Source organism: Enhydra lutris, unplaced genomic scaffold (genome assembly GCF_002288905.1).
Source record: "Enhydra lutris kenyoni isolate GAN:26980312 unplaced genomic scaffold, ASM228890v2 scaffoldscaffold71, whole genome shotgun sequence".
Classification (NCBI taxonomy): Eukaryota; Metazoa; Chordata; class Mammalia; order Carnivora; family Mustelidae; genus Enhydra; species Enhydra lutris.
Window position 1 is genome coordinate 4,790,021 of NW_019154155.1, and position 27,505 is coordinate 4,817,525.

Sequence of the window (27,505 nt, forward strand, 5' to 3'; positions counted from 1 at the left end):
TTGTCATTTTGTCCAGAGAAGAGTATATGAAGGAGCAAGTAAAATACTAAAAGGGTGGCAAAGACCCCAGGAAAATATGCTTTAACCAAATCAGAAGAGACCCCAAATCGTGGCAGGGAGAAAGGGGATAAAAAGAGGTTCAGGAAAAAAAAAAAGAAACAATTTAAAAAAGAAAACAAATAAAGAAAAAAATATAAAAAAAGAAAAATATACATATGTATTAGATAAACTAGTTTAAAAACGTTAAAAAAGAAAAGGGTAAAAGTTAAAAAAATTTAGCAGAAGAAGAAAAAAAAATTGAAAAAAATAATTAAGTTAACTGCAAGACTAAAGAATCATGGGGAGAAAGCCATGAGTTCCGTGCTTTGCTTTCTCCTCCTCTGGAATTCCACTGCTCTCCTTGGTATTGCACCAGCACTCCTTGGGAGGTGAACTTGGTCCTGGCTGGGTTTCTTGTTGATCTTCTGGGGAAGGGGCCTGTTGTAGTGATTCTCAAGTGTCTTTGCCCCAGGCGGAGTTGCACCGCCCTTAACAGGGGCCGGGCTGAGAAATCATCTTGCTTTCAGGAGCTTTTGTTCCCTGAGCGCTTTCCATAGAGTTCTGGAGGATGGGAATGAAAATGGCGGCCTCCCGGTCTCCGCTCTGGAGGAGCCGAGAGCTAGGGGCTCCACTCCTCAGTGCGCCCTCAGAGAGTAGCACCTAATCACTCCCATCTCCCTAGCCTCTGGCCGCGCTCCGAGCTCACCCAGCCTGCGACCTGTTCAAGGTAATCACGAGGTGAGAGCTCACTCCTCGGCTCTCGTCTCTGTAGCCGGCTTCCCCGTTCCAATACCTGCAAGCTCTGCGACACTCAGACACCCCTGATCCTTCTGTGACCCTGTGGGACCTGGGGCCACGCTGACCCTGCGTGGGCTTCACCCCGGTTTAGCCTCTGGAGCGATGTCCCTCAGCAGAACAGACTTTTAAAAGTCCTGATTTTGTGCTCCGTTGCTCTGCCGCTTGCCGGCCCCTCCCCCTGCGGTCTATCTTCCCGTCGCTTTGGATTCACTTCTCCTCCAGTCCTACCTTTCAGAAAGTGGTCAATTTTCTGTTTCTAGAATTGCTGTTCTTCTTATCTTCAATCTCCCGTTGGATTTGTAGGTGTTTGCAATGTTTAGATAAGCTTCTGCTACCTGATATAGTCTCAGCCTGCTACTTCTCCACCATCTTGATTCGGTCTTGAATTAAACTGTTTTTAAATTTGGAAGTAATCCTGACGTATGATGAAAACTAACCAAAAAAATGAAAACTCTGTTTGGATATACTGATGCTATATTCTGATATTATATTTTGATATTACCATTACATGTATATATATACTGTGTATGTCATATTTATTACACTGACTGAAGATGTAAATATAACAAGATCTATACCTTAACGATTGGTTAAAATTCTTCTTATGGAGAGAGTGGTTTTGGTTTATTTAACTGAGTGTTTTTGGTAGAGAGTAAGCCCCTTAATAGCCTGAATGTGGTGGCTCAGGCTTCAGGGGTAAGGGAAGGCTGCTTTGCATAATGGAGGCAGAAGAATTTGGAGCAAGTGGTTCCTGGTATTGAGCACCTCCCCTTTCCAGGCTCCACACTCAGCAGGGAGTCTGCTTAAAATTCTCCTTCTGGCTTTCCTGTTGCCCCTGCTCCTGCTTTGCATGTGCACTCTCTCTTTCTAAAAGTAAATATTTAAAAAAATTTTTTAAATATATTTAAAAAAATTTTTAAGTGTACAACTTGATTTTTTTTTTTTTTTAGACATTGGGATGATGAACACTATATCAAGTTAATTATATCCAACACCTCACCTAGTTATCACTGAGTGCATGTTTGTGTACGGTGAGAACAGTTAAAGATTTACCCCCTTAACAAATATCTGGTATATAATAACAGCATCATAAACTGTAGTCACTATGCCGTGTGTTAGATCTCTAGGACTTAACCTTGCATAACTGAAACTTTTACCCTTTGACCAACATCTTTCCCCCAACTCAGAGCAACCACTATTCTGCTCTGTTCTTCTGTTAGTTTGACTATTTCAGATTTCACAGATAAGTGAGATCATGTAGCATTTGGCTTATTTCACTTAGTGGAATGTCCTCCATGTTCATCCATATTGTTGCAAATGGCAAGATTTCCCTTTTCAAGGCTGAATAATATTTGTGTGTGTCGTTGTGTGCAGATGCACACCACATCCTTTCCATTCAGCCATTGATGGACAGTTGGCTATTGCAAATAATGTTGCAATGAATGTGGGAGTGCAAATATCTCTTTGCAGAACTGATTTCACTTCCTTCATATACCCAGAAGTAGTATTGCTGGATCATGGTAATTCTATTTTTAATTTTCTGAGGAACCTCTCTGTATTGTTTTTCATAGTGGCTGTACCTATTTTCATTCCCAGCCAACAGTATAGAAGGGTTTTCTTTTCTTCACATCCCCTACAGTATTTGTTATCTTTTGTTTTTTGAGAATTACTATCCTGACAGGTTTGAGTTGATACCTCATTGTGGTTTTGATTTGCGTCTTCCTGATGATTAGTGATGTTGAGCACCTTTTCATATACTTTTTGGTCTCTTGTATGTCTTCTTTTCAAAAATGTCTATTCAGGTCTTTCCCCATTTTTTTTTTAAGATTTTATTTATTTATTTGACAGAGAGAGAGAGATCACAAGTAGGCAGAGAGAGAGAAGGGGAAGCAGGCTCCCCGCTGAGCAGAGAGCCTCATGTGGGGCTCAATCCCAGGACCCTGAGATCATGACCTGAGCCGAAGGCAGAGGCTTTAACCCACTGAGGCACCCAGGCGCCCCCCTTTCCCCATTTTTTAATCTGGTTATTTTATTTATTTCTATGGCAATTTAGTTGTTTGAGTTCCTTATATATTTTGGATATTAATGCCTTATCAGATGTATGGTTTGCAGTATTTTCTCCCATTCTGTAGTTTGCTTTTCACTCTGATTTCCTTTGCTCTGCATGAGCTTTTTTAAAAGTCTGGTGCAATTCCACATAATAATTTTTGCTTTTGTTGCTTGTGCCTTTGGTCACATATTCAGAAAATCATCATCCAGGTCTCTGTCAAGAAGCTTTTCCCCAGTGTTTTCCTCCAGTAGTTCTACTGTTTGGATCTAACATTTAAGTCTTTAATCCACTTTATTAATTTTCATATGTGGTGTGAGATAAGGATCCAATTTCATTTTTCTACATAGGGATATCCAATTTTCTTCATACCATTTGTTGAGGAGACTGTCCTTTCCCATTTGTCTGGTCATATATCTGGGCTCTATTCTGTGACATATGTCTGTTTTTATGCAAGTATCAAACTGTTTTGATTACTGTACTTTGTGTATTTTGAAATTAGGAAACATAATGCCTCCAGGTTTATTCTTGCTCAAGATCGGATTAACTTTTCAGGGTCTTTGTAGTTCCATATGAATTTTAGGATTTTTTTTTTTCCCATTTCCATAAGGAATGCCATTGGGATTTTGAAGGGGAATGCCTGCCTTGAATCTTTAAATCACTTGGGCAGTATGGACATTTTAACAATATTAATTCCTGGAATGGTTTTAAACAGTTATGGATTATGAAATGAAAGGTAGGATTTATCCCTGTCAGGGTCCAGTCAGGAGACAGAAACTTAAAACAGTAATTCGAATGGGGAAGTTTAATAACAAAGAATTATCTGGTAAAGCTGGTTGGCTTCTAAAAGAGTAAAGTACTTTAAGGGGTTCTGAAGTAGCAGGTGCCAAAAGGTAGCCAGTACCTGTAAGCAAAAGGAGAATAGATAGTGAAGATACTCAGTACTTGGGAAAGCTCCTCCAACCCTGAAGCTGAGATTTAGCCTTTTTGAAGAGGGCATGGTTACCACAGAAATATAAAGTTTGCTGTCCATAGCTCTGGCCAGATGGTTCAGGCCAGAGCTAGTCTTTGGAAGAAACTTGTCATTGCTGGTAGATGTTTAGGGCTGGAACTGGTCTATAGAATGGACCCACTGAATAGGAGAATGTGGCCTGAGGACATGGCCAGAGCTGCTGCAGAAGTGGCACCTGGAGCTGCACATACGAGGTGACCTGGTATGTCGGAAGCTACTCTGTAGATCTGTTTGGAAACTGGCTGGTCTATGAGGGCCGCCTGGCTCCAGCTCTGAATAAAAAAGCAGAAGTGCCTTCCCGCCTGTTTTCTTGCAGTGTCACTCCAGTGCCCTCTATTGACAGAGGCTAAAATTGTTCTAGCTGATAAAGGAGAGAAGTCTGTAGGGGGTTCAGTTCCAGTATAACGAAGCAGAACAAAAGATAATTAGCTGCTGGAATAGTTGATGACTTGTACTGAGTTCAAGAGTGTTTCACCCAGGTTTCAACAGGAAAAACTCCAGTTGACCACTTGTTATAAAGGGTACTGTCTGGATTTCTTATTGGCATTATATGCAGTGCCAAGGATGTGGGCACTTAATAGAGCCCCCTTGTCCTTTGTGTTTCTTCAGTTATTTGTTATTGAGGAATAAAAGACCTCAGTAAAATGAGCTTTTCTTTCATATTATCTCTCTAGTGCTAAAATTAGGGCCTGGCTGTTGGATGTTATTCATTAAATGTTTGTTGGATGTACATTTCCATGGTTGCAAGGTACACCCTTCTCCATCAGAGACTTCTCATCGAATTAATTATTGCCTTTTGTAAAATTCCTGATATTATGGTACAGTAATTGAGGTTTCAAATATTTTCATTGTTGGAAAAAATTTTTAAAGGTTTGTTGAAATTGTCATTTTTATATTATTGAGAGAGATAACATTAATGATGACAGGAAAATTAGTGAGGTCATTGTGATCGTTAATCTTACGTATTAACTTGACGAGGCTATGGTACCCAGTTGTTTGGTTAAACAGTCTAGATACTACTGTGAAGGTTTTCTTCAGGTGCAGTTATGTGGAGCACAACTTGGGGCTTGAACTCATGACCCTGAGATCGAGACCTGAGTTGAGATCAAGCTTCATGACTGAGCCACCCTGGCACTAAGAGATGTGATTAACATTTAAGTCAGTAGACTTCAGTAAAGCAGATTACTCTCCATACTGTGGATGGGTGTAATTCAGTCAGTGGACAGCCTTAAGAGCAAAACTGAGCTTTTCTGAGGAAGAAAGAAATTTGTCTCTGGAGGCAACATAGAAACCCTTGCCTGAATTTAGGTCTCTTACCAGAAATTCTAGCCTGCCCCACAGGTTTTGGGATTGCTGTCCCCCTCAATCCCATGCGCTAATTCCTTAAAATAAATCTTTTCCCAATAGTTCATTTTTGCCCTTGCTTCCCTTGCCTTTGGCGATGTTCCTAGGAAGATGTTGCTGCGGCTGAGGTCGAAGAGGTTGCTGCCTGTGTTCTCCTCAAGGATTTTGATGGATTCCTTTCTCACATTGAGATCCTTCATCCATTTTGAGTCTATTTTCGTGTGTGGTGTAAGGAAATGATCCAATTTCATTTTTCTGCATGTGGCTGTCCAATTTTCCCAACACCATTTGTTGAAGAGGCTGTCTTTTTTCCATTGGATATTCTTTCCTGCTTTGTCGAAGATTAGTTGACCATAGAGTTGAGGGTCTATTTCTGGGCTCTCTATTCTGTTCCATTGATCTATGTGTCTGTTTTTGTGCCAGTACCATGCTGTCTTGATGACGACAGCTTTGTAATAGAGCTTGAAGTCCGGAATTGTGATGCCACCAACTTTGGCTTTCTTTTTCAATATTGCTTTGGCTATTCGAGGTCTTTTCTGGTTCCATATAAATTTTAGGATTATTTGTTCCATTTCTTTGAAAAAAAATGGATGGTACTTTGATAGGAATTGCATTAAATGTGTAGATTGCTTTAGGTAGCATAGACATTTTCACAATATTTATTCTTCCAATCCAGGAGCATGGAACATTTTTCCATTTCTTTGTGTCTTCCTCAATTTCTTTCATGAGTACTTTATAGTTTTCTGTGTATAGATTCTTAGTCTCTTTGGTTAGATTTATTCCTAGGTATCTTATAGTTTTGGGTGCAATTGTAAATGGGATGGACTCATCAAGATCAAAAGCTTTTGCACAGCAAAGGAAACAGTCAACAAAACCAAAAGACAACTGACAGAATGGGAGAAGATATTTGCAAATGACATATCGGATAAAGGGCTAGTGTCCAAAATCTATAGAGAACTTAGCAAACTCAACACCCAAAGAACAAATAATCCAATCAAGAAATGGGCAGAGGACATGAACAGACATTTCTGCAAAGAAGACATCCAGATGGCGAACAGACACATGAAAAAGTGCTCCACATCACTCGGCATCAGGGAAATACAAATCAAAACCACAATGAGATACCACCTCACACCAGTCAGAATGGCTAAAATTAACAAGTCAGGAAATGACAGATGCTGGCGAGGATGCGGAGAAAGGGGAACCCTCCTACACTGTTGGTGGGAATGCAAGCTGGTGCAACCACTCTGGAAAACAGCATGGAGGTTCCTCAAAATGTTGAAAATAGAACTCCCCTATGACCCAGCAATTGCACTGCTGGGTATTTACCCTAAAGATACAAACGTAGTGATCCGAAGGGGCACGTGCACCCGAATGTTTATAGCAGCAATGTCTACAATAGCCAAACTATGGAAAGAACCTAGATGTCCATCAACAGACGAATGGATAAAGAAGAGGTGGTATATATACACAATGGAATACTATGCAGCCATCAAAAGAAATGAAATCTTGCCATTTGCGACGACGTGGATGGAACTAGAGGGTATCATGCTTAGCGAAATAAGTTAATCGGAGAAAGACAACTATCATATGATCTCCCTGATATGAGGGAGAGGAGATGCAACATGGGGGGTTAAGGGGGTAGGAGAAGAATAAATGAAACAAGATGGGATTGGGAGGGAGACAAACCATAAGTGACTCTTAATCTCACAAAACAAACTGAGGGTTAATGGGGGGAGGGGGGTTGGGGGGGTGGGGTTATGGACATTGGGGAGGGTATGTGCTATGGTGAGTGCTGTGAATTGTGTAAACCTGGCGATTCACAGACCTGTACCCCTGGGGATAAAAAGATATTATATGTTTAAAAAAAAATTATGGAAATAAAATGTATTCATTATTCACTAATAAAAATAAATAAATAAATAAATAAATAAATCTTTTCCTCCCTCTGTCTCTCTTTCTCCCTTTATACATATAGAATATAAGAATATCTTATTGGTCTCGTTCCTCTAGAGAACCCTGATTAATAACAGATTTCAGCACTGGGAATTAGTATGCTGCTGTAATAAATACTAAAACTGTGGAAGTAGCTTTGGAATTGATTAATGGATAGAGGCAGGAGGAGTTGAGGCCCATGATAGAAATGGTCTGTATTGCCGTGAAGAGACTATTGGTGCAAATAATGAATGTTACAGGTGCTTCTGATAAGGAGGTCTCAGATGGAAATGAGGAACATGGTAATGGAAACTGAAGGAAAGACAGTTCCTGTGGATAAAGTGGCAAGGTACTTGGCTAAATTGTGCTCTACTATTTTATGGGAGGTATAGCTTGTGAGTGATAAAATTTTTAGTTTTAGGATATTTAGTTGAGCAGATTTCTAAGCAGACTGTTGAAGTCATGGTTTAGTTTCTCCTTGCTGTACATGGTAAAATTTGAGAGGAAAGAAGGAAATTAAAGAAGGAATTATTACACACACACAAAAAAAAATCAGGACTTGAAGATTTGGAAAATTATTACCCTGTCTGTATTTTAAAAAAATGAGAAGGATGCTCCACAGAGAAAATTTAAGAGTGTGGCTAGACAACCATTTACTAAAGAGATTAGGAGTGTGACTCCTGAATCCAGTCAAAAAAAGCTACTAGGGTTAGACTGAAGAGGGCAGAGAAGGGATGAAATGAAGGAAGGACTTCTAGGGTTCTAAAGGCAAGAAATGGGCTGGTAGAGCTATCTAGCCACGAATGTGTTATCTTTCCAGAAAAGAGAAGACTAACTTAAGGAGGGGTACCTGGGTGGCTCTGTTGATTAAGCTTCCAGCTCTTGATTTCAGCTTAGGTCATGATCTCAGGGTCCTGAGATGGAGCCAAAATGCTCAGCAGGGAGTCTGCCTGAGAATTTCTCTCCCTCCCTCTCTGCTTGCTCCCCCCACCCTCTCATGCACACTCTTTCTCAAATAAATTAAATCCTTCAGAAAAAAAAAGAGATGGAGAGACTAACATTAAGAACACAAAGCACCCAGCCACAAAGGATTATTCTCAAACCATAAAATCAGATTTTCACTAAATTTCAGACATGTTTGCAACCTATGACCCCCTTTTTTTCTTCTAGTTTCTGTCTTTTGAAATGGGAAGGTATATCCTGTACATATTCCCACCATTGTATTTTGAAACCAGATAACTTATCTAGTTTCATAGGTTTACAGGAGTAAACTTTCACCCCAGGATTAGTCATACTCTGAATCTTACCTGGAAGTGATTATGAGAGTTTACATGATGAGATTTGGGACTTAGTCGATGGCATTTTCATGAGATGTTGGACTTAAAGTTGCTGCTGGGATGATTAGGACTTTGGAGGATCTTGGGATGGGTACATTTTGCATGTGAAAGCAGATGAATCTGGGTGGGGCCAGAGGGTGGACTCTTGAGTTGAGTTCTATTCCCCCAAAATTTGTATTTTGAAGTCGTTATCTCCACTAGCTCAAACTGTGACCTTTTTTGAAAATAGGACCATTGCAGATGTTAAAACCTAGGAGGGATCATATTGGAGTAGGTTGGACCTCTGATACAGGATGACTGGTGTCCTTATAAAAAGGGAAATTTAGATGCACACAAAGGGAGAACACCATGTAAAGACTGGAGTTATACTGCCACAAGCTGGAGAACTGCCAGAAACTAGGAAGGGGGCCTGGAGCAGATTCTTCTCTCAGGCCTTGAGAAGAATCATGCCCTTGTGGGCACCTCAATCTCAGAACTTTGGGCCTCCAGACCTTTGAGACAATAAATTTGTTATTTAAACCACTCGGTTTCTGGTACTTTGTTACAAGAGCCCTAGGAAATGAATGCAGTTAATATGTAGCATGGGTCTAAGAGCAGTGATTTCCAGCTGTGTTCTATCAGAGAGACTTCTCAAGATCCAGAAGAAAATTGAATGGGCAGCCTTTGAGAGATCCCTTTTATATCTGTTTTATGTGTAGAAATTAGGACTCTGCTACTACAACTTGAAATCAATTTTAGATTTTTGAACTAGACATCTATTTTGTGTTTAGCACACATCAGGTATTTATAATGCCTTTGAATTTCCCAGTAAACTTTATATTTTCAATGAGAAAATTTAGTAAATTACCAATATGAAAACTGGTCTTGTGGTGACCAAATATTGTTACACTTTAGAAAATATGCATTTTAAAACCATACTATAAGAAATTTATAATTTCAAGGTTTATGAAAAATGTGGCTTGATGTATGGGAGGATCACTTTGATCTTCCAAGGGGAGGATGTTATATAAATTAAGGTAATGTGCTACTTTCTGGGTAAATAAAATTATTTTCTTATGTAATTGTGATTATGATTTAGTTGTCAGGTCTGATTTGAATGATTTCTCATGTATTCCTTATTGACATTTCATAAATATATTTTCCTTTCTCTTACTGGCTTAATTTGCTTACTTTTATGTAAGTTAAAAGAAATTAGAGGAAAAAACACCTTTAAGATATATTCATATAAATATCTTGCATACATGACAAAATGTCTCACACATGAACATATCTTATAATTAATGTGTGTGTTGATGTGATTTTTGTCTTTAAATCCCATTTAATGATCTTCTTGACCTTTATTTCTAAACTGATATTTTGCCTTTTAATCCTCCCTCACCTTAGATTTATGATTGAGCATTTTTAAAAAATATTTTATTATTTATTTGTCAGAGAGAGAGAGAGAGCACACAAGGAGGAGGGAGCGGCAGGCAGAAGGAGAAGCAGGTTCCCGGCTGAGCAAGGAGCCCAGTATGGGACTCAATCCCAAGACCTTGGGATTCATGACCCCAGCTGAAGGCAGATGCTTAACTGACCATTGTCCTATGATTAACCATTTTTAATGGGTTTAAGGTAGACTGTAGCAATATTAATCATTTAGCAACTTGCATTACAAAACAGCATTAGTTTGTAGAAACTTTTAATATTCTCAGAACAGGCTGGTTTTTTCATACCCTTAATTTTTACATTTTGACATCCATCATAATTATCAGTTTCTCTTTTATCAGTTCCTGCTGATTGCTAGGAATTCCCTCCTTCTGACCATCTTAATTCTATCTGTGGAGATGATCTCCTTGAAGCCTACTTTAGTATTTCCTTTCTTATACTTTTCATCATAATTTTGTTTGTGCCATCAGTTAGCATTTGCATTTTCTTATGAGCAAATCTAATGTCTGGTCTCTCTAACAATATTATTAGCCTTTAAGCTCAGGAACTATTTTTTATATTCTGGCCCATATCATTTTAATTTGTAAAATATCAAATAACTTTAAAAAAATCTTTATTAAAGTGGAATTAATTAGATACGGTATCACAACACTCCCATACTTACATTTCCCTCCTTCTAGGGCACCTTTCTTTCTTTCTTTCTTTCTTTTTTTTTTTTAACATTTTAACATGTCTAAAATCAGGATATGTCTTAGAGTCAGTGGTGTTTTACAGAATCCCCTTTGGCTAGGTGGCAGTCATGACCTAGTTGTTATTGTCTGTTACTGTGAGAATTTGTCCACATTTTTATCACTTAAATTGAGATACATGCATTGTTTGACAAAACCTTAGTCTTTAGAAGAAGAGAAATCATGGGCATAGAAATACTTCTCAAAGAAACAGGAAAAACAGTTTCCCTGAGATCAGAAAGTGATGCTTAGAGCAAGAAAAGGAAAGTCAGAACAGGTTAAGAATGGTCAGAAAAAGATGCTTTTTTTGTCACTGTGGTCAAAACATGGTAGACTAACATAATTTGAGGATTAACAAATAGTATTAAAGAGTCTTCCTAAATAGGTATCTAGACGGCCTTAACGTCTTCAGTCTTCTTATATTTCACTTATTTTTACAACCTACCTAGAATTTGGACCTGAAGCTTTTTTTCTTTGAAGAAAAAAACATGGTGGAGTGTCATGTTTCATTCACTGTCTCACGTTATAAAGCTTTGTTGATGTGTTTACATTAATTTTTATATAATTATTTCTGTAGTTAATTCTGTTGTAGAAATATATTATAAATGTCATATTTGATATTTCTTAATACGATTGATTTAGGATGCCTTCATATTGGGAGAAAGCAAAAGGTTTCCAACAGTGCAGTTCTAAGTCTGGCTTCTCTAAAACTATAAAAAAAAAAAAATTAAGATCCAGGACTCACTGAAATTCCATTCACCTTAAGCCCACATTTAGTTATTAATATCTTACTATAAGGGGGCTGACATGGGTGAAGATGGTGAAAAGGGAGAAACCTCCAGTTATAAAGCAGAGTCCTGGGAATGTAACATACGTCATGGTGACTGTAGCTAATAATACTGTATTGTATGTCTGAAGGTTGCTAAGGGAGTAGATCTTAAAAATTTTCATCATATAAACTCTAAATGGATTAAAGACCTCAATGTGAGACAGAAATCCATCAAAATCCTAGAGGAGAACATAGGCAGTAACCTCTTCGACATCAGCCACAGCAACTTCTTTCAAGACACATCTCCAAAGGCAAGGGAAACAAAAGCAATAATGAACTTTTGGGACTTCATCAAGATCAAAAGCTTCTGCACAGCAAAGGAAACAGTCAACAAAACAAAGTGGCAACTGACAGAATGGGAGAAGATGTTTGCAAATGACACTACAGACAAAGGGCTGATATCCAAGATCTATAAGGAACTTCTCAAACTCAACACCAAAAAAAACCAGATAGTTAAGTCAAAAATTGGGCAGAAGACATGAACAGACACTTCTCTAAAGAAGACATACAAACAGCTAACAGACACATGAAAAAGTGTTCATCGTCGTTAGCCATCAGGAAATTCAAATCAAAACCACATTAGATACCATCTTACACCAGTTAATATGGCAAAAGTTGACAAGGCAAGAAACAACAAATGTTGGAGAAGTTGTGGGGAAAGGGGAACCCTCTTACACTGTTGGTGGGAATGCAAATTGGCACAGCCACTTTGGAAAACAGTTTGGAGGTTCCTCAAAAAATTAAAAATAAAGCTACCCTATGACCCACCAATTGCACTACTGATTATTTATGCCAAAGATACAGGCGTAGTGAGAAGGGCCATATACACCCCCATGTTCATAGCAGCAATGTCTACAATAGCCAAACTGTGGAAAGAGCCAAGATGCCCTTCAACAGACAAATGGATAAAGAAAATATAGTTCATATACACAATGGAATATTACTGAGTCGTCAGAAAGGATGAATACCTAACTTGCATCAACATGGATGGGACTGGAGGAGATTATGCTAAGTGAAATAAGTCAAACAAAGAAAGTCAATTATCATATGGTTTCACTTATTTGTGGAACATAGGGAATAGCATGGAGGACATTAGGAGAAGGGGGAAATGAAGGGGGAGAAATCGGAGTGGGAGATGAACCATGAGAGACTGTGGACACCAGGAAGCAAACTAAGGTTTTAGAAGACAGGGGAGTGAGGGGGATGGGTGAGGCTGGTGATGGGTATTAAGGAGGGCACAGATATTATGGAGTACTGGGTGTTACATGTAAACAATGAATCATGGGACACTGCATCAAAAACTAATGATGTAATGTATGGTGACTAACATAACACAATTAAAAATAAATAAATCTCATAAGGGATAAACATTGTAACTGTGTGATGATGGATGATAGACTCATGGTGGTCATTTCACAATGTGTACACATACCGAATCTTGTACACCTGAAACTAATATAATGTATATCAGTTGTATCTCAATTTTTTAAAAACACCTTACCACACAACCACCATTATAAAGTACTTACACATAACTTTTGGCTCTTATTATCATTTTACTAACAATACTTAGCAGTCCCTGGCTCATAGTCAGTATTTAATTTTTGAATGAATAAGTAAGTGAATAAATAAATGAATGAAGGATAGAGTACCCAACTAAAGCTGTGTTTAAATGGCTAAAATCAGTTGAAAAATAGTGTGCCTTTCCTCCATGCTTCAATCCATCTATATTGTTCTAAGGCTTCTTTGCAGTTTTAAAGCCCTTTGACCTCTCACTGAGCAAAAGCTAGTTACGTTGGAGAATGTCCCTAAATTTAGATTTGGCTGATGTTTCTTCTTGATTTATGCATTTTTGTTAAGAATAACACTAAAGCTATACTGTATTCTTCTCAATGTGTCTTATTAAGGAAGCATATGATATAGATTGCTACTGATGATATTAACTTTTATCACTTGGTAAGATGCTATCTGCCACGTTTCTCCATTGTAAAGTTAAATAATTTTTTTATACTCAATAACTAGTATTTTGTGGGAGGTACTTTGAAGCTTCATGAGGCTTTCTCTTCTCCACTGTTTATTCATTCATTAATTCATTCCTATCTGTTTGGATTCATGGGTTCCTACTTTATTCAAGGGGTTTCAGTCCATGACCATAATTCACAGACAGTCCCCAACCTATGGTGGTTGATTTACAATTTTTAGACTTTTTACAGTGGTGCAAAAGTGATCCCCATTCAGTGGAAACAGTACTTTGAATTTTGGTCTTTTCCCAAGCTAGCAATGTGTTGTACCTACTCTGTCATGATGTTGGACAGTGACAACAAGCTGCAGGTCCAGGTCCCAGTCAGGCACGTGATCAGAGGGCTAACACCTGATACACTTAGAATCATTCTGCACCCATACAAATTATATTTGTCAGTTTCAGTACAGTTTTAAGTCAATTACATGAGCTGTTCATACTTTATTATAAAATTGGCTTTGTGCTCAATGATTTTGCCCAACTGTAGGCTAATGTCAGTGTTCTGAGCACGTTTAAGGTAAGCTAGGCTAAGTTGTGATGTTCAGTAGGTTAAGTTTATTGGATGCATTTTTGACTTGGGATATTTTCAGCCCAGTATGGGTTTTTTGGAGACACAATGCCATCATAACTTGAGGAAAATCTGTATTTGAGTAATGGATCTTCCTGTATGTAATCAGTCTCCTGAAAGCTATGCCTTGGATATGCCATATCCCACTCTCCTTACCCCTAGCAAAGGAGAAGAAGAAACAGAGGTCCTACAGCCAATTCTTGATTAATTGTTCTAAAAGAAGAGGACTTTTAGCATAAGTAACACAAAACAACAACTTACCTAGGATATAAGAAGTGATAGTTTCTGAAATGTTGGAAGGAAAGAGGGAAGAGGATTCCTGGAAAAGCAGCTTCTAGGAAGCTGAAAGTAGATGTCTTCCCCCACTGACTTTAATGCTGTCATAGTTTGTTTGTTTGTTTGTTTTAACTGTATTTCAATGTTTATGCTGAGCTTGATGCTGAAAGGATTTTAAATGGCTTAGAAAAGTGCTATTGTGGGCAATAATTTTTAAATGGAGAGAAAAATAGCATACAGATGAGGTTATAGAAAAGATTAAAATAATGCTATAAGATCTCTGGTGTTATATTTGAAGTTAACTATAAATTTGATCTTAAATTTAGCAACAAGTTCAAAGAGGAGAACAAGCCAGTTATATGCTTCATAGTAGTCAGTTGCTTAGAAACAACTAAATCTGGGAATAAGACAGTTATTTTCTACTGTTTCATAAAGAGGATACTGTAGCATCATTATAGTAAGAAGAATAGCAAGAAGTTTCATATGGCAGTTTTTTATAATCTCAAAGTGGGACATTTGCATAACCAAAAAATATTAGATAAGTGGCAAAATGCTTACCATTACAGTATAGTCTTGAAAAATCCATTCAAGGAAGGGGTACCTACTTAAGTCTTTTGCTGCTGAGATGTGAGAACAGAAAGTTGTGCTTTGGGTATGGCAGTAGGGAAGGTGTTGGTGAACTTGAGAAGAGGAATTTCAGTGAAATACTGGGGACTAATTTAATTGGAATTTGTTGAGGAGAGATGGTGAAGTAAGGAAGCAAAGAATATGAATGGAGATAATTCATTCTACAAGTGTTACTGTAGAGGTTATTCAGGAAGACACAAGATACGAGACCAAGGTAGGGTTTTGTTTTTAAGATGTGAGACAATAGAAGACATTTGAATGCTGATAAAATAATGTAATAAGGAGGCAAAAATTGTTACAGATCTATGAGAGGGTAATCATAGGTTGAAGTCTTTGAGAAAGGAAGTTATATGGAGTCAAGACCACAGGTAGAAAGGATTCTTCTGTTGTAACAGGAGTAAAAGCAAAGGGTTTGGTTAGTCCTAGAGGCTGGCTATAGACTTTTTTCCACACTTTCCTTCTATTAAAAAACAAACAGGCAAAAAGAGCCTGGTTGTGAACTGCTCTAGGAAAATGGGCCATGTCAGAGGAATCTGTAATGACTGCCACTAGAGAGAAAAACCCATAGAGATAGCAGGAAGGAGATAACAGAGTTCATAAGAATGAGAGCTTAAAAACAAATTTCAATGAGTATAGGACTAATTACCATAAAATTCTAATGGCTTTGTTTTGGTGAGTTTTTCCAGTGTTGCTAAAAGTACCATCTAATAAGTTATTTTGAAGAAAAATTTGTACTATGAGTTTAATATAATTAAAATATTATATTAAAAATTAAAATATTAAAAATTAAAATGGTATGAAAAATTATTAAAAATTAATATTTAAAGTCTAAAATAGTAAGAGAACACCAAGGATGAGTTGTTTTCCTCTGATAATATTTAAATTCACATTTGAATTCATAGTTTATATTTTGTGGGTATGACCAGACTTAAACAAATGGTCATCACTTTTAAATAAATACAAACAAGAAATATTAATTGGGAAGTGAATTTGCAAGTTTCATTAAATGTAATGCATTTCTGTTATTTATCAGTGAATAATGTAAAAACTCCAACATGTGGGGCGCCTGGGTGGCTCAGTGTAACCCACCGAAGCCGCTGCCTTCAGCTCAGGTCATGATCTCAGGGTCCTGGGATCGAGTCCCGCATCAGACTCTCTGCTCGGCAGGGAGCCTGCTTCCTCCTCTCCCTCTCTGCTTGCCTCTCTGTCTACTTGTGATCTCTCTCTCTCTGTCAAATAAATAAATAAAATCTTTAAAAAAAAAAACAAACTCCAACATGTAATTAATACAGTGGAGCTATTTTAATTTGCTTTGACAACCCTACACAATTCCTAAAATTAAATTGGTGTTACTTTCTTTTATTCCAGGTTGTCTGACTATATTTATGGTAATTATTTTTGTGAAAAGTGGGTAAAAGACAATAATACCATAAGCAATGGGTAAAACACGAACTTACTGGAGTATATACTTGGATTGGAGTGTATCTGTGTGCAGTGCATTGGGTTTAATGATAGTACATTTAAAATTGCTATGCCAAGGGCAGTAGACTTTACAGCAACATACAGAAGTTTAATAACCATGAAATGCTGAAAGGCCAGTAAAGACTAAAGCTTTCTTTAGTCAACAGTAAAGCGAGAATGCAAAGACGTTTTTATTCTTTATTGCCCCAGGTAAAAATGTCTCTAGAAACAGATAAGTGATGACAAAGCTTTGATGTTAATAAACCCAGATGGAAGTAAAAAATCAAAGTGTGTAAATGGCTAGATTATGGAAAAAAAAGATGACACAGTTATACCCTGTAATTAGATGTAATTTGTGCTTTTGGCATAGCCATTTGTCCTACACGAATGAGAGGTTGTCTTACTTTCCTTCCTTGTATAATAGGAGGACAGTACTTATATATCCTACTGTAAATCTTCTGTGGTACTTTTCTCAGGGTTAGGGGGACCAAGGAAAAAAAGAAAAACAAATTGTAATATCAAAGCAGAAGTATATTTTAGTCTTTCCTTTGGCAATTACATTTGTTTAGCTGAACCCAAGTAAAAAATTCCTATTTGCCCTTACTCTATAAAACATAGGTTCTAGTAGGTCATGTATACAAATTAATGATCTTGTTATTGTGAATTTTAGAGTTTTATGAATTATAACAGTGTATAAACCTATTGTAAGCCACCAGTAGTGGCAATATATGAATTAAAATTTTAAAAGATTGAATGAAATAAGATTGTTAAGTGTTTCAAATTGTAAATAATTTCACTCTAGAAATAATACTTAATAAATCATATGTTTAAGTACAGCCTGGTCCATGTGGAGAATTTTTATCTATATCTATGAAAGTTGCATGAATGTGTGATACGTACAATAAAAGTTGTGGTCACAGTTAAGAAATACAGCCATATAAAGTCTTAAATTTATCCACATACATTGTATGATTCATGTATTATGTATTAGAAACTTTACACCTTGTTATCCTATTACATGTGAGTTCCAAGCATCTCCCTCCTCAGTTCTTCCTGACTTAGCTGGTATCTACCTTGGAAATGGAAATCATTTTTTATATTAGACAAAATAAACCTTAAATAGTAGAAGTGCAGTGTTTTTTTCATAAGTTGCTCTAGACATTTCAAAGCAGAACGTGACTGACTTAGTAAATCTGGGAGTATCATGCCATTTTTCTCACTTGCTAGTATACACAATTAGAAGATTATACATAAGAAATTTTAAATGGGTTGATTTCCGTATTTTTTTGTGTGTGCAATGTAAATACCAAGAAATTAAATAACACTACTAAAAGTGTTTTAAAGACATTTTTATTTTCAGCTTAATTTGGTCATAATTGCCTAGTTAAGAACCAGCTCAAATCAAGCCCTAATATGGCTTCTGCCTGTTTAAACGCAGTCCTGGGGAGTTGCTTGGAATTGCTCCAGGGTTGCAGTCTCTGTCAGGAGACTGCTGTTGTAGTATAGCACTACTTTTATGTGTTGCTTCAGTATGTGTCCCGTAGCTGTGGCTTGCTTACTGCAGAGGAAGAGCAGTAAACAGCTGAGCACCTCCTAAAGACTCATGTGATTATCAGTCCTACATACATCAAAGTATAATGTGAAAGCCTTATCTCTTCTAGTAGACATACCAAGTGTAAGATACTTTAATGGCAAGCCAGGAAAGAATGATTATAAACAAACATTGGGCTTTAATCAGCAAACCATTGCAATAGAAAGTGGACAGTCAGTGGTATAATATTAGTCAAAGACACAAACGTAATATTACTAATCATGTTTTATTTGTAATTGACTTTTTTTATGTAGTACTACAATTGTTTTTAAATTAGGACTTTGAGTTTCAAGAGTACACTTGACCACTAGTAGGCAGTGATTAAATCCTTCTTAAATTACAGTCATGAAAAGATTGCTTCTTGAAACCCTGTCAAAATACTATTTTATTGTGGTTATTGAAATTCCTTGAAATATATTAGGAACAGAGTTGGAGCAGTTGGCTATATCTTGATTCTTAAAGATTACTTATATTGGCTTTTTTCTGGAAATTTGTGTATATTATAGAAGATTGAAAAGGCAAAAAGGATTTTTGTAAAAGCCATCTTCTCTTTACTATGACTTAAAAAAACTTGTCATTGTTGAAGTTTTGGATTTTACATCTTGAGTAGGAAGGCTTTTCTTAAAATTTTACAAGATGATATTATTAACAAAATATTATTTTTTCATGTTATAGAAATAAAGTTAATGAAAGTGTGCTGTCCTTGCCCTTTTAGGGACTATCTCTTACCCCATATCCTTGTTGCCCAGTCACTCCTTATCCATATTTCTCTTTAGTTTTTCTGCTAAGAGCTGTTAAGTATTTATTATGCTTAGTGTGATAACAGTTTCCTAATATAGGGTAGTGCCTAGTTTGGGGACGGCAACCTGCAATAGCTTTAGCACCATATCAGTGGATAAGTATAGTGATACAAAAATCAGAATTGTGAGTTATAGTGTTGTATTTCATTTGTACCTCAATTTTTAAAGAGTTGTGCAGATAAACATCTAAGATTTTATTAAGACCAAGCTTTCATTTGGAATGTGTATATAGCAGAGATGTCCTTTAATACATTGCTTTGTTCGGGCTAGACTGCAGTTGTGTATTCTTAAATTAATCTTCTTTAGCTGGTGGAAAATGTAAGACATTTTTAAAGGACCTAGAATTAATAGACTTCTCATTTTATAGTTCTGTTTTGGAAGCTTTTTTTTCCTTTTAATTTTTAAGAGATCCCTACAGGGGCCCCTAGGTGGGTCAGTCAGTTAAGCATCTGCCTTCAGCTCTGGTCATGATCTCAGGGTTCGAGGATCAAGCCCCGTGTTGGGCTCCCTGCTCAATGGGGAATCTGCTTCTCCCTTTTACTCTCCTCTGTGTTCTTTCTCAAATAAATAAATGAAATCTTTTAAAAAAGAAAGAAAAAGAAAAATCTTTGTCTTGACCCCTGAGAACTTTAAAATCTTACATAAGAAAACAAAACCAGTGACAACCTGCAGTTGATGATAACTTGTTACTTATGTACTTTAAGGGTAGTCATGGACAGAACTAGTACTTGGGTAATCTTGTTAAAATTTATTGTTGATCATTATTCCTATACTCTTTATAACTAAGAGAATAACTCTAGTTAAATCTTGGGAAGCATGGGGGAAAGAAGGAACAGATATATTTGTAGGCTGGAATAAACAGAGTCGAAAGTGCTGAAATGATTCAGGGAACCCAAATCTTCAAACTTGAATTGTTAGGGAGGTCCCAAAGAGTAACTGAATATTTAAAGACTTGGATGGATTCTGTAAAATTAGTTTCTAAATATTTATGGCTATTGTTTAGATACTTTTAACTTAAAAACTTTTAAAAAATTTATATATGGGGGCGCCTGAGTGGCTAAGTTGGTTGGATGTCTTGGTTTCAGCTTGGGACACGATCCTGGGGTTGTGGAATCGAGCCCTGCATGGTGCTCCTGACTTGGCACAGAGTCTGCCTGGGACTCTCTTTCTCTCCACCTATGCCCCTCCCCACTCCTCTTTCTCTTGCTCTCTAATATAAATGAAGTTTTTAAAAAATACTTTATATATGTAATGTGTATTACCAATATTAGTAATATTCCGATGGACTTATAAGTAGACTCCTTAGGCTCTGAGAATTTGAATAACTGAACCCACTCACAGGCTAGAGGGTAAAGAGAATAAACTTGAAGGCGCTCCCTCAGACAACAGGCCTTTAATATTTAAAGGAGAAGGATATGGTAATTGACAAAGGTGGTATACCATTTATAAAGCTATACACAGGATAAGCTAGTATAATAAGGCTAACAGAACATAAACTGGGCTAGAAAAGGGAATGTACAAAGTCAGAACAGAATTGAAGAACTAGTGAGAAGGCAAAGCAAATACCAAAAAATAAAGGTAAATACCTTAAATTATCTGATTTCAGGGTAAAATCATTGAAAAGCTAGAGTAATGCAGTGAGACACAATAAAAGAAGTGAACTAGAGTTTAACTTTAGATATAACATTTCGTAATATGAAGAAAAGCAAATATTAAGAAGCCAGAAGGGAAGAGACATGTATTCTAAAAAATCGGAACAGAGGCTCTAAACTCTATACCACATGGTCATATTTCTTGGTATTCATAACTCCCTGCAGTTTCATGTGAAAATTGTATATGTACTTCTAGAACAAAGCATATAACTTTTATTGCATTGTTAATGGATTCACAACCTATTCTAAGATTGACAGATCAGCAAAAGTGATAATATGGTGAAATACAATGATTAGTAAATAAAACGCTCCAATTTTAAGTACTGCCCATATTAGAATAGTGTATATAGTTAACTAACTTTAAATAAGTGAGGTGAATGTCAGACTCAGTCTCTTTTGAACATGTAGTTGTAGGGATCTCTCTCTCCCTCTCTCTCTCTTTTTTAAAGATTTTTATCTATTTATTTTAGAGTGAGCACAGAGGAGAGGGAGAAGCAGACTCCCCACTGAGCAAGGAGCCCAGTGCGGGACTTGATCCCAGGGGTCTGAAATCATGACCGGAGTGGAAGGCAGATGCCCAACTGACTGAGGCATGCCAAGATAAAGATTGTTCTTTAACATGCACCCAGACAACTTCATATTTAGTACACACCTCACTGTTGCCTAGGCAAATGCTAAGAATTCTGCTAACTTAGTAAATGAAAATTCTTTTCCATTTATTTATTTAGCAGTTATTTACTTTAGTTATGCTTGGTGCTACCTTAAAGCAAAATAATAATAATAATAATAATAATAAACCAAAAAAACAAAACCAAAACATTCTGTTTGGTATTCCAATTAGTATACAGCAAATTCTATTATGGAATATTTTTAAATCTTTCCTGTTGGACTATTTTCAGAAATTACTGAATGAGAGCATGGATATCTTCTCATGAAATTTGTCCAAAGAATAAGGTAAAAGCAGAAAGGGAAATTTTGGCAAATCTTTGCCAGGTCTTAAGTGATTTACTTGAATAATAAATTAATTTGCCAAAATAAATAGTCATATCTGTGTATTAGTTGTCTTTTTGTTGTGTAATCTATATATTACTTTATTTACTGGTAATGTAATTTATAAACATCAACAGAAATACAAATGGCATTCATCTTAGTACCTTTGCTAGTAGACTCTACCTGTTTTGTCAACAGAAATACAAATGGCATTCATCTTAGTACCTTTGCTAGTAGACTCTACCTGTTTTGCTAGTGCTTGGTAAAATGTCTGGCTCATCCCCTGCTCATTTCCTACAAGTACATTCTAATAGTAAAATCTTATCGTAAAAATACTGTATTATGTCAGTAAACTCCAAGCCAAAGCTGAAAAAAATCCTTTAAAACCTAAACCAAACATGCTCTAAGGCCTGAAATCCGTTAGATCATTCGTTCATATTCACAGGAGAGTGTGAAGCAGCTGGTATAATCCAGTTTCAGAACATTCTGTTTCTGATATTCCATGATTTCTATGATAGGCAAAAAATAAGGCAATGTTCTTTGGTATTGTTAACACTGCTGCCACCTGTCAATGGCTTTACCTCTTTCCTCTTGTTAATTGAAGGCATTTTTTTAAATCTGAAGTACTTAACAGGATGCAGTAATTTGTGGTTATAATAAAAGGAAACAAAGGGCATTTATTTCCATTTGTGTGCAAACTTCTTTATTGCAGTTGCACACAACAAAGTATATACATAGGTATCTAAAGATATTTCAATAAATTAATAGGGTTTAACACATGTAAACACAGAAAACAAACTTTTGCATATTCAAAACCAAAAATCTTTTATTTTTTTAATGTCACACTTTGAGTTGGGGATTGATTCCCATTTATAAAGATTCATGCATTCCTGCCACACTTTTTTTTTTTAAAACCATTTAGCAATATTAACCATGTCATAGGCACTGGTGATACAGAGCGGGGAAGAAAAGATGTTTTCTGTTCTTAAAGATGTCTTTGTATTGGGCCACAGACAATTGTAATTCTAGTACGGAATCATTAGGACTTAATAAAAATTTGCTCAGAGTTCTCTGTGCTTCTACTGAGAGGCTGCCTAACCTAAAATGGGTACTTGAGGAAGGACTCCTAGAGCAGTTAACTACCAGAATTCTTAAAAAACAAGTTAGCCAAATGAAAAAAGGGACAAGAAATAACTGACTATATTACATGCTTAGCTCTGTGAAGTGTTTTAATTACAATTAGAAGTAGTAAGTGGTTATTTAATCTGTCTCCTGGAAGGTATGCAGTAAAGGCTTATTGAAGCTCATTGAAGGGTAGCCAGGTCAGTATTGAAGCTAAGGACACCAGCAAGCCAGTCAGTTTAGGAAAATTATGTTAGCAATGAACAAAACTAAGGTTGACATTTTAAGTTAGTATAATATATATTTTGCACAAAGACCCAGTACATTAAAAAAAAATAGTAACAATAGAATTTTTAAATAGATATGCGATTTTGTTTTTAATAAGAGATTGCAAATCTGCCCCTTCATTAAGGTTTTCATTATCTTTCCATTTACCTGAAGCATTTTTTTTTTTTAGAACTTGTTTTATTTTTTGTTTTGGGTATAATTTCTGTTTGTATGCAAACAACATATTGCTGTTTTCAAAAAATAATTCCAGTCTTTGACCAAATATTGGGTAGGGTAAGGGTATGGAGCTTAAGAGACTTGGTGATAGGCAAATTGCTATCAGTATTCAGCCACAGGCTTTACACAACCATCCTTATAGTGGGTTTCCTGTTAACTGAGGGGACAGACAGTGGATATGGAAGTCTGAGTAGATCACAGAGAATGTGGGATCCTGGGGGAAAAGCAGTGCAAAATGCCATAGGAATGAATTACTTTCCTTCTGCAGTCCCAAACTATAAAATACTTAGAGCTACAAACTGCAGCTTTTCCTATAAAGGGGTGGGAGGGAGGAGAGAGGGATCCTTTAATCCATCCCTTCTTTTTTTTTTTTTTTTTTAAGATTTTATTTTTTTTTTTTTTTATTTTTTTTTTTTTTTTTTTAAGATTTTATTTTTATTTATTTATTTGATAGACAGAGATCACAAGTAGGCATAGAGGCAGGCAGAGAGAGAGAGAGAGAAGGAAGCAGGCTCCCGGCTAAGCAGAGAGCCCAATGTGGGGCTCGATCCCAGGACCTGGGATCATGACCTGAGCCGAAGGCAGAGGCTTTAACCCACTGAGCCACCCAGGCGCCCCTAATCCATCCCTTCTTTACTCCAAACTGTGTCATGTGTTGGAGGATACAATATCCTAAATGTTGTTATCTCTAGTGGTATCCTCTGTTTATGACTCAGTCCTCTGATAGCAGCACTTTCCCCAGGCTTACTTGAAATTCTTGGTTTTGAGGAGACCATTTTGCATGGATATATAAGGTTCCAGAAATTAGATCCATCTTCCATTACAAAAGGTTCCTTGTTACTGCTATGCTGCCCAAAGAAGATCACAATCTAGATAAATTTATTAATATTAGACCTGTTACTAGTTTTCTACTTAAGTTTAATTGAACCATCTTGGAAAATATTAGTCTGGTATGTATCTCATTTTAAAAAGTTTTAAGAAGTCAAAATGTCATGGTTGATAAATAACATGAGAAATAGTTATCATAGTTTGAAATTTATCCTTGTGAGACATACACATCTGCTAAATGCTAGTTGTTCCTTTCATACTACTGTCTAGCACTTCCCACCTTCCATTCCATTGTGTTTCCCCCACTAGAAAGTGAATGTCTTTTAATTTACCTGTATTCAGTGCTTGGTCTTAGGAGATACATGATATTTATTAAATAAGTTTGTGTTGAATAGTTGTAGAAACAGTTCACAAAGTAGTATTTACCGTCTCCTATTGTGGGGGTCGGAGCTTTGGGGGATCGGTAGTAATAAGCTGAAGTAACTCCATCATTTCTTAAGAAAAAGTTATTTAGTTAGGGTTTCAATGAGGGATATCGATGAAACTTTAGGAGGGTATTGAACTTTTAAGTTAAAACTCTATCCTTTTTTTTTTCAAACATGTGAAGCCTAATTTAAACCTTTCATTAAGAGCATAAACAAAAATTTATGTAGTTATGTACCTCCTTGCAAGGTAATTATGGAAGAAGGGAAAGTGAGTATTATGCTCAGTGATCTCATCAGGAAAGAGAAACCAGTTAATAGAAGATGCTTATTTTTTTACTTATCAGCATCTCCTGACAGTGGCCACTTCTATATACAGAATTCTGTGGGGGGGGGGGTTATTAATTAATATATGTAAGCACGTGCCATTTCATTACCGTGTTTATCTAAGAAAAGTCACACTAGCTTTCTTTCAGTATGTGGGAAGAAGTCTAGACTAGGCCATCACAAGATCAGACAATGTTCAGAAGCCACCCAGTGTAGTTCCCAGAGCTTCCAGGTCTCCCAGGAGGGAAGTTTGTCTCCTTGGCTAATACTCTGTCATTTTGTAGAGTTTATTATAAAGTACTGCTTAAGCGGTGAATATTTCTAATTTAATCTGACACTACTTTGTTTCATGTACAATAAAATCTCCCCAATTCAGAACAAAATGGAGAAGTTTTAATGACTGAAATTTTCCAGTTGTAAAGTTTTCTTAAGATGGTCTTTCAGTTAGCCACAGAAAGTTCAAAGACAACAAAGCAATTACATTGTATCCAGATTGTTACAAATCCCAAAATAAAGGTCCCAAATGAATATGGTTTTACTACATTTTATCTAATGCATTGTAGGGTATATTGGATATATTAAAAGCATTGCAAGGAAGGCTCTTTCTTTTCTCACTTTCTTCCTGAGAATGCAGAAACCAAAGAATGTCCAACAAAGAACAGAACTAACTTTTTCAGATTTGTCAGTTCATGGATAAAAAGTAGAGACAGAATGGTGAAGCACCTGTTGCTTTAAAGGCAATAAACTAGGGAAATGTTTTAACAGAAGTCATCAGCTTTCAAAGATCTCTTTTATCCAGCTCACATCACTCATTGCTCTTAATTCCTTTGTCATATTTTTTCCTGCCTTACAAGTAATCCTTGAAATCCATGGAGCATTTTATATATAACCAGAACCATGTGGATGGTTCTCACGTGTTAAGTGTAACCCCAAATCCCAGCATTTCTGCCACCCCTCCTTTTCCATGTATTTAGTTTTAGATGCAGGTCTGAGAAGCAAATAGTTGTGGTAATAGGAATTCATCCCACTGCCATCACTTTCCTCCTACCAGGACTCTAAATTCAGTCTCTGGTGGGTTTCAGATGACAGAGAGCCACCAACAGGCCCTCCGCAGCTCTTTGATCTCCACCACTGTATTCTATACTCTTCTTTCTGGGGAGCTAGTTCCTCTGGCAGCTGCTTCCCTCATGCCAGGCCATTGGTTATTTATGTGTAACAGTATACATTGGCCAACGGAGTAGATTTCTAGAAATTTCTTATGAAATCTCATTATTTAGATAAAGGTTAAAATTAATATTGTTTAGTCCATTCCTAATGGAACAGTTCTCTTGAACATCAGTAAGTAAGTTGAGATGAGGAGGGGCAAAAAGTTCTTTCCAGCCCTTCAGGTTGAGTAGCTTCAGTGTGCTATCCCCTAGGCACTGCTTTCATTTCCTCCACATAACGTGTAAGAGTGATACATGTCTTTTAAGGATAACCTTAGAAATAAATGACATCTTTTATTGTGCCTTTTTGGTTTTTTGGTATTAACCCTTTAGAAAACAGTTGTTAAGATATCCAGCAATAGAGGCATCATGGTTTTAACCTTACTTAGGTTTTCTACCTTATTTAGGTTTTCTGAAAGAGACTAAAACTGATATCCCCTGAAGTCTTCTAGGATTATTCAAAACCAAAGTACATACGCTTAGGGCAGGGGCAAACAGAGTAGCAAATTCAAGTCTTCATTTCAGTAGGTTTTTTTTCCCCACTGTATTTTGGAAATTGATGTTTGATTTTGCTCTTTCTTATCCTAGAGCATAGCAGGTACTCATATGTTGAGTCCTTCGTGTTTGTCATAAGTGTGGATATTCTTTTCTGTGATTGCTTTTCTATGTGATTTTCTTTGCCTTCTGTGTGATTTTTTTTTTCCTATCACATAGTCCATATATTTTCCACAAGGTTGATTCTAAAAGTATTTTAAGGTTTATAATGGTGTCTTCCCCTTATTTAACTAGGCCATCTCCCTTTTCAGGTATTTATTTCTATTGTCTTGCATCTTATCTTTAATCTCTGATGTCATAAGTTGCCACTTTCATTTCCTATAACTTTTTCATGTTTTCTTTCAGAATGTGATTTTCATTGTTTATTGTTTCTTATTGCTCGTCTTCATTTTTTCCCACAGAATTTGCATAGGCCCAACACTACATTTTAAACAGACATTCCAGCCAAGTATGTTGTTTGCCTAAAACAAGGTGAATGTTTGACTCTTTTCCATCCTGATCTAAGCATTCTTTTTATCTTTGTGTTAGAATATTAGCCAATGAACAGGATGTTCGCAGTTATATCAATTGTTCAGTCATTTAGCTGCCTGAGGGATCTGTGGTCATGAATACAGTATTTCCCCTCTGCTCAACCAAGTCATAACTTGCTGATTCCAGCCCACCTTTGATAGAACAGAGTAGGGATAAAAGGGCAGCTGTTGGGCCTATAGTGAATGCAGAGAGTGACAGGAGCTCCTTTTCTCTGGCCTGCACAGTCCCTTCAAACTGGGAAACACCAGTGACAGCACTACCCCTGTCCCATGTGGTAACTTTTACAGATGAGAGAAACGTATCCCTTCCTCAGTGCACTTTGCTTCCATTTGCTGACTAACTGCATGGTGATTCCAGTGAATGGTGCCACTTAGAGTTGTGTAGTGCACACAGCTCTACATAGAGTGGCCCTAATCAGTGAGGAATTTGAGGATTTCAATCTCTCGTTCGCCTTCATGGTACTCTTTTCTCTGGAAGAAGAAACTAATTTTCAGTCCCAGTGTTGTCTTACAGTTTAATGCAGATTATCAGA

The 27,505-nt window shown here is 36.8% G+C and overlaps 1 protein-coding gene across 5 annotated transcripts in view; it reads left to right on the plus strand.

The window, feature by feature from the left end:
• The window catches only part of LOC111159887 (mitochondrial calcium uptake 2), a 155,933-nt gene that overhangs the window by 11,738 nt on the left and 116,690 nt on the right, over positions 1-27,505 (plus strand). The window contains exon 2 of one of the 5 annotated variants that reach the window (XM_022522550.1): positions 19,244-19,265. The exons of the other annotated variants lie outside the window; for them this stretch is intronic. Coding sequence (XP_022378258.1) covers positions 19,244-19,265 — 22 coding nt within the window. The remainder of the gene's footprint in view (positions 1-19,243; positions 19,266-27,505) is intronic. 5 annotated transcript variants of the gene reach the window in all.